Genomic DNA, 14,971 nt, shown 5'->3' with positions numbered 1-14,971 from the left:
CCGGGAGTCCTTTTCAACGGGGCCTCCTTGGACGTCACTTCTTTGTGCACGCTCGGCCGCGCACCCTTCCATCCTTCCTTCCTTCCTGCTAACTTGCTTTATTTCGCTCTTTGTTCCTCGAGAGGGTCGGAAATTGTGCGCCGACACGTAGGATGGCAAGTCGGCCGCTGAGGCATGTTCTTTCGGGAAGCAAGAGGTTTCCTTCCGTGCTCGTTGTGCTGTGCACGTCTTTTCGTGAGCTGATATCGCCTTTGAACTGGGAAAAGCGCGATTATTTTTAGAGTGACCATTTGAGTCGAAACGAAACGAGGACGGTTCGTTCCTCGTCGGAACGGGATTATTAAACGAGCAAACTTGTGTCAAATGTGCTCGCTTCGCGGTTCCTTTCTCCACGCTCTTGATTCCTTATTAGCGATGTCTTGGGGTGTGTACAACATCGACGACAGCTGAGAATCTATATTTGATTAAGGAGTCGGAACTCGATGGCTTAGCCACCGGAGCTTCTGTCGATGTATTAGCCGGACAAGTTTATTCATTCAAACGTGATTCATTGCTATGCCTGAATTCTATATAGAGCTCTGAAAGCAAAAACTGGATGTGAACATTTTACTGTATACACTTAAATCCTGCATTTGCGCCACGGCCTTGCAAGCGTTACGTTTTAGGGGCGAAGCTCCTTAGGGCGTGGGCTGTGCGTCCCCTGTATGTAGCCACCTCTAGTTTAGTTCTTGCAGTGTTCACTAGATGGCGGTACCGTCCCCTGTATGTAGCCACCTCTAGTTTAGTTCTTGTAGTGTTTACTAGATGGTGGTACTTGTAGCTGATGATGAAAAGATGCAAGATGTTATAAACTAGAAAGCGGTACTTGTAGTTGATGAAAGACGCGAGATCTTATAAAATAGGAATGATGTCACATATGGCGCGTGTCATTGGTTGAAGGCAATCGTTCGATTTAGTGCGGCGACGTACGCTAGGGGGAGTGATGTAATAAAATCGAGTGGGCAAAATGTACAGAGGATTCATGGTTTACCAGGTTTACCTCCGGAGCTTCGCCCACTCATCATCATTCACTTCGTGGATATGGCGGCTTTTTTTCTCAAGAATCCCGTAGGAAACCTTTACACCCTTGTGACAGAGTTAAGGATCTCTGTGGTTGATTAAATAACGCGAAGACGGGCTCAGGCATTCACTAAAGTGCGCGCGCTCGTACTGTCTTCAAGGCCTTTACTTAACGTAACCACACGTGCTGCATGCTACGCCGGCATATATTCTGGTTTTGGGACTTAAAACCCCACGTATTACTATTATTATGTTTGAACGAATGTGACAACCTTTTGAAGACGCATACAAAACTTTACGGATGAATGCATTTCTAAATTCAATACTTGTTCTTGAAGATACTTTAATGCCTCTTTATCGACTCGACTTTAAGTTTTCGCGAATAGGTCAGGGCGCTGCTAGTGCACCTCGATCCCCTATTTGAGTTTCTCGTGTTGACGATATAACCGCGCCATATTAGTCTATTGTTTCATTAGTGTTTCAAACGCTGTGGAAAAAACACATGAATGTTTATAGGCGTACGCAGGGTTTCCCTTCAGGAAGGACGAAGGTACATTGCTCTCCACCCCCCCCCCCCCCCCCCCACCTCTTAGCTGGTTAAAAGGGGGCGCCCCTCTGCACCCCCCCCCCCCCCCACCCTTTTGCGCACACCTATGCCTATGCGGCCACCTTTGCTGTTTCTCCCTATTTGCCGCTTCATGTCTTGAATTGCGGCAATCTTGTCATACATTCAGGGTGCCTGATTCTATTCCGCACGCTTAATCAGACTTGTGAAATATAGAGTCGAAGAACTATTGAATCAAGTATGCCTATTATAAACTACAAAGGTGCGACTCGGCCAGTTAAGCAGCATTTTCTGATCAGGTCAGATCGTTTGGGCCACAAGGGAATAGTTCTGAGTAAACCAAGGAGGTTCTATAAAAGACATAGTATACAACCTTATACGGACCTCTTCGCATGAGGCAGACCGGGCGGGGTGATTGCCTGCAAATTTCGCAAGGCTAGATCCGCCGGCTACCTACAACACCCTAATCCTAATTCTAATCTTCGAGTGGGTAAATCTGGGAGCAGAAAGCGAATACAACGTTGATGCCGCTCACTTTGCGTACGCCTTCTCGAGCAGCGCCGCCCAGAAGAGCGAGCCGTGGCCGGACTGGACGAACACGAGTTTCCCGTTGACGGTGGGCAGCCGGTCGTCGACGATCACTTCCTTCCAGTCTCCGCACCACCACAGCCGGAAGCGGAACAGTCCCACGTACTCGTCCGCCTCGCCGAAGCCCTGGTCGGCCGGAACCACGCGGTAGAACAGGCCGCGGCAGGTTGCAAGCACTCCCAGGCACGACACAAACCAGCGGTCGCCTGCGTGTATTTTCAAGCCGGTCAGTTACTTTAGACCCGTGCATGGTCTAACCTCTATAAACATCCCAAAGCGAGATAAAGCCACACAATGAAGATTAACGCTCGAGGATCATCTCTCGTGCAGTTTCTTTCTTCGACCTATCAGCTATTCGACATTTATAAGTTATGGCATTTTTTAATGCATGTGCTCGTTCAAGATTTGTCTTTTGTCCGCTCCTCTTCGTGAGTTATACTAAAAGACATTCAATGGCCTCAGAGGCTCAGTTCCTGCCCACTGGCTTTTTTCGTGTCGCTACGAAAGAAACGTTAAGGCGTTGTTTGTACCTTTTCATGCCAAACAAACAAAATAAAAAAGCCCTGAAGAACAAATGAGAGAATTACCATAAATCACCAACGCGTGTTAATTAATTTCACACATACTTCCAGGAGCTGCTGCATACTGACTTACACTTATCCTTTCTATTTTCTTGGCGATGTTATTTGCTATGGTTTCGCAGGTCGCGGGATCGAATCCCGGCTGCAGCGGCTGCATTTCCGGTGCCGGCGGAAATGCTGTAGGCCCGTGTGCTCTGATTTGGGCGCAGGTTAAAGAACCCCAGGTGGTCGAAATTTCCGGAGCCCTCCACTACGGCGTCTCTCATAATCAAATCGTGGTTTTGGAACGTTAAACCCCACATATCAATCATATTTGCTATGGTTTCCGCATACAGGTACTCATCTTTTTACTTGATTGTCATCTTGACTGACTAACATTCTTCCTTGTTCTTAATGAAATCACGTAATTTGTATTAACTAGCGCATTACTGTCATTACTATTTTTAACGCGCCACGATGGTGTGCTGGTAATGGTGCCAGACTGCTGACCCGCTGGTCGCGGAATCGAAGCCCTGCCGTGGCGGCGGCCGCATTTTCGATGGAGACGCAAATGCTTGAGGCCCGCATGCTCAGATATAGATGGAGGCAGGTTACCCCATGGGTGGTCTAAATTTCCAAACCCCTCCACTACGGATGGCTCTGGAAATATCATAATCATATGGTGGTTTTCGAATGTTAAACCTAACTGTTATTACTATTTTAGAACATTATCTATATACGTGCACGTACATTGTGATATGTTATTTTACATATACATTTTCTCGTTATTGTAAATATTGATATTTTAGACCATCTTTATTAGCAGTTCACAGTGTTTACAATTTACTTAATGGTGCCCCACAACACTTTTTTAAAATATCAAATGTCTTCAATAAAAAATTCATTGCCTCATCAATTTACAGCTGCAGAAATGTTTGGAATCCGTCAAGCTTGAGTGGAGTCGCAAGGATTTGCCGCACACGTAAGGCGCTTTCGGCCACCTTTCTTAGCAGTGAGCGCACGGAAATCACGAGGGAGTTAAACTGAGCTCGCGGGTGCCTGTGCAACACGGATATTACAACCTTCAGCACATTTTTAAAGACGATAGTCCTTCATGGGGACATTCAACGCAAAAACTTTTGTCTGTCTGTCTGTATATTTGTCTGTTTGTCTGCCCTCAACGGTACCCTAAACGGCATCAGACGATACCCCAAATGGCCCACCCCATCCGCAGCGCCCACCAATAATGTTCAAGATTCAGCTTTCATATTTGTCCGATTTTCAATTAAAAAGCAATTATTGCGCATGTTTGAGGCACCATAACAACACGCTAATATTATGTATGTGTGTCTTCGCACTAGAGAAAGCATACATAAGTAATTCTAAGGACCGTAGCGTATATCACGCTGCGCGGACAATGCCACGCTTGCAAGAAAAGGCAAGTATTTCCAACGCTTTGCTAAGACGACACGGTGGTGGCACCTACCCGTCGCCTTGTGTTCTACACCTTATTACCTCCGAGACGGGTGCGCAGGGCGAGTGCGCTTCATTTTCCAAGATAACTGCCAGATAGCGCTCATGTCTCACGTGTGACATGACTTGATGCGCTCGTTCGCCTTCGCTGCACACTCGAGGCACTCTAACGCAGCGCCTCCAGAATACCATTCACCGATTTTCTTGCGCAGAACATCAAACAAACGTTTTGTTCACTCTTTCTAGACGCAAGACTATCGTCTTTCGACGACATTTGAAGTGTAACATGAAGATACGGGGCGCATTTTTTTTTTCTTCGAAGGCACGGTTTACTTTTAGTGCAAATGCGAAAGCACGTGGCGCCATCTTGCGGTGGTCGCGACAAATATGCAGTTCGAAACGCTCAAATAAGCCGATAGCCCTTGACATTGAGCTTATGGCGCAGTAATCTGGGTTTATGACGTTTTTCGACAGAAGAGGGAACGATTTCTAGAGTAAAACTTTTTTGCCGTCTAGTTGGTTATCATGAAGGCATATATGGCCGTGCACACCGGGTCAAACGACGAACACGAAAATAACAGGGGCCACACAAGCGTGGAGTTCAACGCTGGACGTTTCCCTTTTGTTTTCGTGTTCTTCGTTTGACCTGGTGTACGCGGTCATTCGCCGCAATCACTTCAAGGTGACTGAGAATTAATTAATTCCGGGCCGCATGCCACGCTATAATGTTGGCTTACATGTTATCAAGAGCCTCCACTATTGATTGGCAGCGTTTACCAAACCTTTTCCAAGTTCAGGGTCCCCTTAAAGCATTACGTCACAATGATGCCTGCGTCTTACTGCGTCGAATGATGACACCAATTATGCAATAGTGTCTCGGGGGTGCCTTTAGGGACATTTCGAGAAAAAAAATTATGGCGTAAGACGTACAATTTATAGCTTATCAGGCGCGCGCACACACCACGGGCATTGATACGTCCATGATAGACTATTTACGAATTATTTTTTACTACGCGCGCCCTAAAGTCATGCGTGAAACTACAGCTATCCGTGGTTATTTGCCTACAAATAACAAAGGGACTGTTGTCTCGCTGGCGTGCGTTTATTGTAGATTTATGTGATTCTTAAGAGAGAAAAGAAGATAAAAGTTAGCCCCGTAACTGTCTGCATCAGAGTGCGACGTATACCTCAACAGTAGCTCACGGGAGATGGAGGTAAGGAGAGATTAAACGGATAGGATTAAAAAGTAAATAGATAGAGAGAGGAAGGAGAGAGCGAGGCGCAGGGACAGCGAACGACGGAAAACGATGGAAGTAAGGAGGAGATCGGAAAGATGGACACGGTCACAGCAGGCCGAGGACGGGGCACCACTCAGTGAGAGCTCTTGTCGGCGGCAGGAGATGGCGTAGTGCGAGCCAGTCGGCCAGAGCTGCGCAGTCGTCGGAGATCGTGGGGGCACAACCGGTCGGCACGAAATCCAGAGAGTAGATGTAGATTTTGCTTACATAAACGTGCGCCTCTTCTGAGGTTTGTGAAGAATGCAATTGCACCACTTCGTCGGCAGTTCGGAATCTTGCACTGGGACACCCTTGAGCATTTTAATCAGTGGGAGGGACACGTAAAAAAAACAGACTTATAGAAGATGAGAAAGATTCGTCTATAGCGCAGACCTGAAAGGCGACTCAGGCGGGACAATGGCCGAGATCGCAACAAAGCCAATGACGAAAGCAATACGGACGCTTTCTTTGGATAGCATCTTTGAAAGTATTGCATCACAAACGCAATCTGAACGACGGCGTGCTAGACTAGCAATCCACGCTGCGCTGCGTCGAAGCGTTAGCAAAACGTTTTTTTTTTTTCAGCCACGCACTTTATAGTTTGCGTGAAAGACGCTCATCCTCGTCACGTTCCCTTCTTTGCGTGTTCACGTTTATTAATTTTTCTCTCTATTTTCTCAGCTGCGCTGTACAACCGATTCCTCTGTAACTAGAGTCACGTTAAGCAAGCACTGAAATAGCGAGGATCACGCCATGTACTGTTATAGTTCATACACTGTTTGTTCATTTGTTCGTTCCACAGTTGCACGGGCCAGCATAAGTGTTACGAGGAAACACTGTAGTTCGCCCCCCACCCCCCTTTTTTGTTTTTCTTCTTCACCTTTGTCTTTTTTTTTGCACTATCGAGCAAAGTATACACAGGCGGTACGGTGTTGGTAGTGCGCCGTGACTTAACAAGCTGGTCACGTTGAGTTGGGGGAGCCAGAGATTAGCACTCCATGTCCCCGCGGTGGTCTTCTCGGGGATGATCGCATATGGAGAAGCGTTTATCGGCTACAGCTATCGGTGGCTTCTCGTCCTGCTCGGCTAGCAGAGAGGGACCAACCTAGATCGAATTCGCGTTGTGCCACTCGGGGTGATCGGAGCGTTAGCCTTACTAGCGCGGTAGCTGCGCGGGAAACTCAGCCGATCTCGTTCAATATATAGATATTGTTTCGTGCAGTGAACTACAATGCTGAGTTCCGGAGATTGAGCCAACGACGAAAAACGAACGAAGAACCTTGACCACCACACGTATATGGTACAAGGCGTCAGAGTCGGTGTGCAGACAGACCTTACTGAGTTGGTACTGCAATGTCACACTGCAGCACAATGATCGTATACTTTGGAGCGAAGTAAGCTGCAGACCCAGCTGCGAATTTCACCTTGAGAGAGCAGTCCATGCTTACATGGGCGATGCGCGGCTCTTTCAGTGCCAATACCTCATATACCTGCGCCTGTTGTGTATTTATCTGGCTCGTGTACACTCACCGCACTCCCACGGTTGTTACAAAAAAACTCCTGTAGTGTGTGCTGACATAGTGTTACACCCCAGTGCCGTATATAATGACATACCAAAGAAAATCGAGAGTGTTTCTGTGAAATTGCTGGCCAAGAACACCATGGTAAACTCGGCGTGCGGCAACACATCAGCACTACCGCCAGCGTTGAAGCATGTGTATAGCGTAATTCTTACAGGCCATATATATTCGGTAAATAGCTTAGCGTGTGCGCATTGTATCAAATTAAAACTGAGTTGGCACAAATAATTAGGCAGTACGTAACTGGCACTACGGCCCACACATAGCGGATACATTTTACACACTGATTATATTATATTATATTATATTATATTATATTATATTATATTATATTATATTATATTATATTATATTATATTATATATTAGTGGGGTGGTTCAAAGTACACAGACTTTTTTTTCGGATAGAGCAACATACATTTACAGGGGACTTATACTGGAACTTCCTCAAAGTCAGTGAAATCGAATTGCATGTCCATCCACCATACAGCGATGTTGTTGCATATGACTCTCCTCGAGATATAGTTATCGCGCTTGAACTTGAACCGCTGCCGCGCGCTGAGTGTTGCCCAATGTTGTGAACAGAAATGACTGCGTGCATGTGCTCCGTTTGTATCTATGTATCTCTCCTCCCATCTTTTAATCTTTCCGCTGCCTTCCCTGATCACTAAGTGTAAGATAACAAACCAGATGCTCATTACAGTTAACCACCATACTTCTCTTTGTTCTCTCCACTCTTGACTATATATCCTATATTTGTGTCGTTTATTTGAATGAAATGGTCGAACCATGTAGTATTGCGTAAGAATGCTAAAATTTATGAACATCAGCTATGTGCTCAAACTTTTAATTGTAGTTGAAACGCACTTAATAAGGCACATTTATGTTTATGGGTAGATTGCCACTATCCCTCAAGAGGAAGGTATAAAACAGTTGCATCTTGCGGTACTTATCTACGGAGCAGAAACCTGGACGTTTACAGAGAAAGTTCAGCTTAAAATGAGGACGACGCAGCAAGCGAAGGAAAGGAAAATGATAGGTGTAACCTCAAGAGACAAGAAGAAAGCAAAGTGGATCAGGGAACCAACCGGGGTTAAGGATATCATAGTTGAAATCAAGAAGAAGAAATGGACATGGGCCGGGCATGTAGTGCGTAGGCAGGATAACCGCTGGTCATTAAGGGTAACTGGCTGGAATCTGGATTCCCAGAGAAGGCAAGCGGGCTAGGGGGAAGACAGAAAATTGGGTGGGCAGACGATATCAGGAAGTTTGCGGGTATAAAGTGGCAGCAGCAAGCACAGGACCGAGTTGACTGGCGGAACATAGGAGATGCCTTTGTCCTGCAGCGGACGTATACTCAGGCCGATGACGACGACGATGATGTTTATGGGTTGTCGTTGATTTCCGCAAACGAGCTGTCCAGTGGCAACAGGGCACCGAACTGAGTGCGCCTACTGCCGACGCAGCAAGGTGCGGCCGCGGTGCCTAATTGACTCAACTGCATCGGAGATCTGTTTGCCGCGTCGTTCGGCCCGGCAGTAATTGGCGCCTAATTTGGGAACACTGCCTGGCGCCCTCTTCGAGGCCGCGCGCCAGAGAACGCGCACGTTTAGGATCCTGACCTGGATGGACTGATTCCTCGCGCGCTGTTGAGCCACCCCTGGTGAACGTTTACACGCATGGCTGCCGGTCGGAGCCTTGAATCTCGCCCTAACGAGTCCCTTCCGTATTCCAGCGCACGTGGGGTGCGGATTCGGCCTCTTGGGCTCAGCGTGAGACGTCGGAGCGCCTTTAAAGCTGCGGAAGTTTTCCTCAGAACGCATGTCTTCCCGGTTTGCTTCTTACTGAGGCGTCGCAGTTTGTCGTCCCTGCAACAGCGCGACCGGTTTGATGCGAAGTCATGCTGCTCTCTTTTTTTTTTTTTTCTCGTGACTCCAAGAAACACTCGTCTCGCGTCAACGAAGCACCCAACTGGTAATGAACATAACGAGAAGCGCTGTCCTCCTTTTTATTGGTTGTGACTTCATCTGACTATTCTTGTTTCTTTGAGTGCGAATGACAACCGTCATGACACGGCGAAATTGGAACCAAGAGTAAATGAGCTGATAAGATATAATCGGGAACGAATAAGCAGATTCTTGGCACGCACAGAACTCTTCGTAGTGCGTGAATCGCCGTTCCACCTTCGGGCAAAGTCTGACTTTCCGAGTGACGTTGCCTGCTGCATAACGCATAAGCTCGAAAGTTTTATACACGTACGTGGCGTTAAAGTTTACCCTACCTTAGCGCCAAGTTTGTGAATGTTTGCATGCAGTTGATGTTTAGAAGCATTCGTAAGCTATTTGAAAAATATTTTTATAGTAACGAATAGGTGTTTCGTTGGTTCGTTTGTAGTGTTTAACGTTCCAAAGCGACTCGGTCTATGACAGGCGCCGTATACATAGTGTAGGGCTTCGGATAATATTGACGAGCAGGGCTTCTTTAGGCCTGCTCACATCGCTCAGTGCATGAGCCTCTAACATTGCGACTCCATAGCAATGCGTCTGTCGCGACCGGTATCGAAGAAAGGCCCTTCAGTGCACGCGTTGAGTCGAATAGACCGTTATATATATATATATATATATATATATATATATATATATATATATATATATATATATATATATATATATATATATATATATATCTGATACGATATTCGAAATTTACCAATGTGCACATACCCCTACGGATTTCTATCCCCATCAAAATCATGTTTCTATAAGTATTTGACTGAAGCCGAAGCAAGTCTAGGATTGTTGAAAACGGCGACGCACACCTTACATTACCCGGCATTGTAAAAAAAAAAAGAGAGAGAGAGACACATTCGTAATCTGTCCTGTTCACAGTAAAACTCGTAAATCCGCCCATTTTCTAATGACGAAAAAAAATAGAAACAAGAATAAACACATTAAACGCACAATGCGTTCACCGAAAGAAACCTGTGCAGCGAGCTCGTACGTCTTTTCGGCTCTAATGATGAGCACTCATAGAATGAGAGCCCGCGCATGCGAATGCATCGTGTCTTCGGTGGGAGGCAGAAAAGCCCCAGTCAGGAACAGTGGCTGGGCGGCAGCATGTCCCGTACCAGTCTTGCTTGAGCCAGTTTTTGGAACAACAAAAAATAATAAATAATAAAATAGAGAAACCAGATTAATTCTGCTTTTTCTCCCCCCCCCCCCTCGAAACGCTGCACCACCCCCAAAAGTTTCGCAACCACGATGATTACGGGCCGCGGCATGTTCCTGTGCGCTGCTGCATGTGACCCCGATACCCCTGAATGGACTCGCTTTTTTCGGTCTTTTCCATCATGTCTGCCGACTTCTTTGGTAGAACTGGTGAGCTGTTCTTGCACTATATAGGAAAGTAACAAAACTCCCGGCCTTTTCTTGGTACATAAATAAAACAGGGGAAAGAACTTTCGCCAGTGCAGCCTCTCTGCGGTGGCTCGTTTATTTTTTTGTTTACGAAAGAATAAGAACAGAAAAAAAGATTAAGGAAGACAGAGCGAACATTCGGTGCTACAAACATTTTGGGAACAGTAGGTACGTCATATGGGATAAGTTCCACAGCACAGCGAAGTTCTTCTGTATGATTCTTCTGTATGATCGAAACCGTTATTCACGGATATACGTGGTGTTGCCAATAACAATTGTTCTACGCTAAACCTTGTCATCCTTACATACAGTTTGTCCAGAAAGCCCTTAAAGTTAGTCTATAGTGTAGACGCAGTTTCCTGTTTTCACTTTTCCTCTTTATGTTTATGCGTCCGTGTGCATGCACAGCCGGCCGTTCGTGAGAACGTGAGTGAACTTTGGTTTCGGAGTGCCAAGCACATAACCATCAAGTGCTCCCGTTCCCAACGAAGTTCTCAAAGCCAATGGGACGCGAACAATGCGTATGCCGATACAGGTTAACTATATATAGGTGATCGCTGGCTTGCATTTATCCGCTCTCTATAACAAATACTCTGATAAGCGTGGAGTTTTCGATGTGCGAGTATATCAGACACGTACGTAGATGTTTCGAAGCGATATCGCAGTGCGTTTTCTTTACTTATACTGGGCCGAATGGACTGACTTCGTTGCTATAGTTCTGCAAACAAAACTCTCGTTCGTAGTTATTTTTGATGCATGATTATTTTATGTTATATCACCTCCGCATCTAATCCAACCCGCCGCAGTGACCGAGTACTTACAGTACCATAACCTGCTGACCCAAAAGATGCGGGTTCGACCCCCGCCGAAGCGGTAGTGTTTTGATGAAGGCAAAATGCTGGACACTCGAGTACCGTGTCGTGTCATGCTCGTTAAAAGATCCCTGGTGGTCGATATTTACGTGAAGTCTTCCGCTACGGCGCCACACGTAGTCTGATTTGATTTGAGACTTCAAACCTTACGAAACTAAACTAATATGTTCTTGCTTTGTTCTACATAAGCCATAGACGCACACCGTTGAAATAACCGTTCATATTTGAGAATTTCCAGCCGTGCCAGGTATATAATGTGGCTTTGAGCTATGCGCTGAGTAGCGCCATATAAGCTATCGTGGCGGCTAGCCGCAGAGGTCAGAATACGTTTACATAAGCCACTATTCTTGTCATTCATCCTGCGACATCGGCTACCTGGTTCCTTGTAGCACATTCTACATTATCTCCATCTGTGTGTTTCGCATTCCTGGAAAACTTTTTTTTTTCGTGCGTCTAATGCTGCGTACAGTGTACGAATAACGCAGATATACATCACACTTTAAATATACCCAACGTCTTCGAATAACGTATTTGGAAAATAAATGACACCACGTGCTCTGTAATGTGTTAGTAATGGCCATTGCAGAAAACATTTATTGGGAGGGAAGTACAAAAATTTTCACGCAACGCTTTCATCCTCTTCGCGTTCCATCAATCATGTAACGTCAATGCAATCTTCCGTCTTGTCCGATTTTCAAATAAATTTTCAGCACTTTTTTTTTCTGACATTGACACAAACATGGCATGGCTATTCGAAGGTACATACATGTGTGGTGTTTGCGTGTCTGTCTGTGTGTATATGAACGCATCTCCCTTGCTTCAGCTAAACTCCATATCTATGGGATATCACGTTGACTCGGGCAATCGCTCTTGCGAGACCACTTTGCGCGTCATGTTTATACCAGCGTCCTGAAGTGTCGCAGCACCATGGCTTCGTGCTGCGTCGGCGTGCAATGGAGCGTGGCCCCTTGGGCGCTGGTTGTAGGGCCTGCATCGGTACACACACAATCGCCAAGCCGAGGCGGTTGGTCCAAGAGAGAGCGGCCCAGTTTGAAAAGGCTTCCTTTTTGGCCCGGTCGCTCGCAGAGCGCTATCCGGCCGTTCCGTTTGGCACGTTGCTTGGCGGCCAGTACGTGACGTTCGGAGAGCGGGCCAAGTTCTCGCACGGTTTCTATCTGATGCGCCTTCATGAAAAATGTGCCGGCGAGCCACCGCAAGAGCAATGTCCCCTTTTCTTCTTTTTTGTTTCTTTGCAACATCCCTCAGACACATTCGTATCACGCGTGGCTGTACAGGGAGAAATGTACGCATTGACAGATAGGCAGGCAATCTCCAATATAGATTTTCTTTCTGTTATTCTTCTTTTCGCCCACCAGAAGTGTAGTGTAGCCAACCGAGTCAAAGACTGGTTAACCTAGCTCCCTGCTTTCTTCTCTATTTCTCTCTCTTCGAGTCCCTGGCATAGGCAAGGAAGGGGTTCAAGTTCCCCCACCCTTACCTATGAAATCTTTCAATTTTGCATACGTATACATACACGCCCACATTCAAACACGCACCAACATGCTTGAAGAGTGGTCGAGCCCCCCTACCCCACTCTGCGAAAAATGATTTTTGGCTATACGCCACTGCTTATTGGCTCGAAAATGAAGTTTACGTATGTGTCATAACCTGTGTGGGAATGGTGCACTGCAGGGCATAATGGGTCTGAAAGTGAGGAGTGTGGGACGGTGGCAGATCCTTCATTACCGGTCGTAAAGCGAGATATCAGGAGCGAAAGATAAGTTATTTAGGTAAAAGTAGAGGAAGTAACTAAGCACTGAATGGAATGTAGATGCTGCGAAACTACTGCCGGAACGTGATTCGGTATTTTTGAGAACTTTTTTTTTTCACACAATCTTTTTCACAATTTTTTTTTTCACAGCACTGTCTATTGAGGCTGAACCAGCGTGGCTGATTTTCGCACTGACCCGAACTCGCTGCTCACTCGGGTGCGATGCGCGGAAGTGATTGTGCCCAAAATACATGCCTAACAACCCTGACCAAGCAGGTCAGATCATGAGGGCTGCTCTGTCAAAGTGTTCTCATTGCGGCGCGGGTATCGTGACTAGCCGCACCTTGTTTCGGGAGCAAGGCGCGGCGTGTTGCTGTTGTTATCTTCAATATCAGAGAACCGGAAAAGGATGGTCCTTGGTGGAGAACTGTGCTGAGTCTACGGGCTCCCATGTTGCTCGGAGCTGTATCTGTAAGACAGTTCCAGACGGGTGGAGCTCTAGATAAGATAATGCAGGAATTTATTCTGCTTCATTGACGTTAGCTTGCGCAGTGCTTGACGGAACAACTCAAGTTGCTAAGCGGGCTTGTTGGTATGCCATTTCCGAGCTATAATGCAGCGCAAATGAACAAGGGCACAATAAAGCAAAACTAAACCCGCGTCTCTGACTTCGCGTGTTTTTCACGTGACCTCATTTACTTGCGCTACGATATGATTCGGAATTGACAGAGAAAAATTCTTCCAGTGAGTTAGAGCGTCGAATGTGGTGAGAATGTGTGTGTTTTGCAATAATCTTTTGATTCCTTAAATTATAAAAGCAGAAAGGTGTAACTGCGAATATAAAATAAATTAAAGTGACAGACGGGAAAAATGTCAAATGGTGGTAAACACTTTTCTTTTGCTTCGCTTTGTCAGTCCAGTTTTATTACAGCAGAGCTGCTATGCTCGAGGTTGGCCGTGTGCCGTAGATAGAAAGTTATCATGAACCGGCATGCGCTGTTTTTTCCATTGTCATTTCTAATTTGTGTTTCAAAGCACGTACCCCTATTCCGCGAACTCTGATTGGCGAAAGAAAGAGTACAGATAGAGAGAAAGAGAGAGGGAAAGGTCTATAGATAGAGAAGCGGAGAAATACCTGACAAAAAAAAGTTTCTTGGTGACAGCAAGCATAGCCAAGCACTATAGCAAGGAGTCAGAAGGAGAGAGGTGAGGGTGTAAAAACCCAACCGATGCAGGACTACAGCTGAGTCGTGCATGGCTGGACTAGCTCTGCTGTGGTCCAGCCCTGCATGACCCAAGGCAAGGTACGCTAATTTTTTTTTAAGACCATAGTCTTCGCTGGGAACGAAGAAATTTTGGTCTGTCTGTCTGTTACTTGGAGCGATTAAGCCACCCGGCCAAATTGTAAGCACTTCCTCCAAGCCTAGCTATCTTGATCTGATGGCTGCGTTCATACTTGTCGACATTATCGATCAAACAGTGAACAATGCGCATATCTGAGGCGCGATATAAGTACGTAAGTATTAGGTGGTGTGTTCTTTTTATTACAAAGTACATAGATGCGTAATTCTAAAGACCATAGTGTTTCTTACGCTGCGCTGACAATGCTACGCTATATATGCACGGAATAGCGCGTGTTTCCTACGCTTCGCTAAAATTAGTCTCCTAATCATCAAGGGGTTTTAGCTAAGATGATACGATGCTGCCACCTACCAGTGGCTCTGCGTTCTACACGATCTTCTGTTTCCTCAACATTGCTGCATTATGGCGTCACAAGCAGTGCTTCCAGACAGAAGACTATCGTCTTTTGA

General features: G+C 46.1%; 1 protein-coding gene across 1 annotated transcript in view; it reads right to left on the bottom strand.

Annotated features, from left to right (window-relative positions):
- The window catches only part of CalpC (calpain C), a 96,705-nt gene that overhangs the window by 40,874 nt on the left and 40,860 nt on the right, over positions 1 to 14,971 (bottom strand). Inside the window, exon 4 of the mRNA XM_075893400.1 lies at positions 2,160 to 2,418. Coding sequence (XP_075749515.1) covers positions 2,160 to 2,418 — 259 coding nt within the window. The remainder of the gene's footprint in view (positions 1 to 2,159; positions 2,419 to 14,971) is intronic.

Source organism: Rhipicephalus microplus, chromosome 1 (assembly GCF_043290135.1).
Source record: "Rhipicephalus microplus isolate Deutch F79 chromosome 1, USDA_Rmic, whole genome shotgun sequence".
NCBI lineage: Eukaryota > Metazoa > Arthropoda > Arachnida > Ixodida > Ixodidae > Rhipicephalus > Rhipicephalus microplus.
The sequence above is the reverse complement of the archived record's forward strand: the minus strand, read 5'-3'. Positions and strand labels throughout refer to the sequence as shown.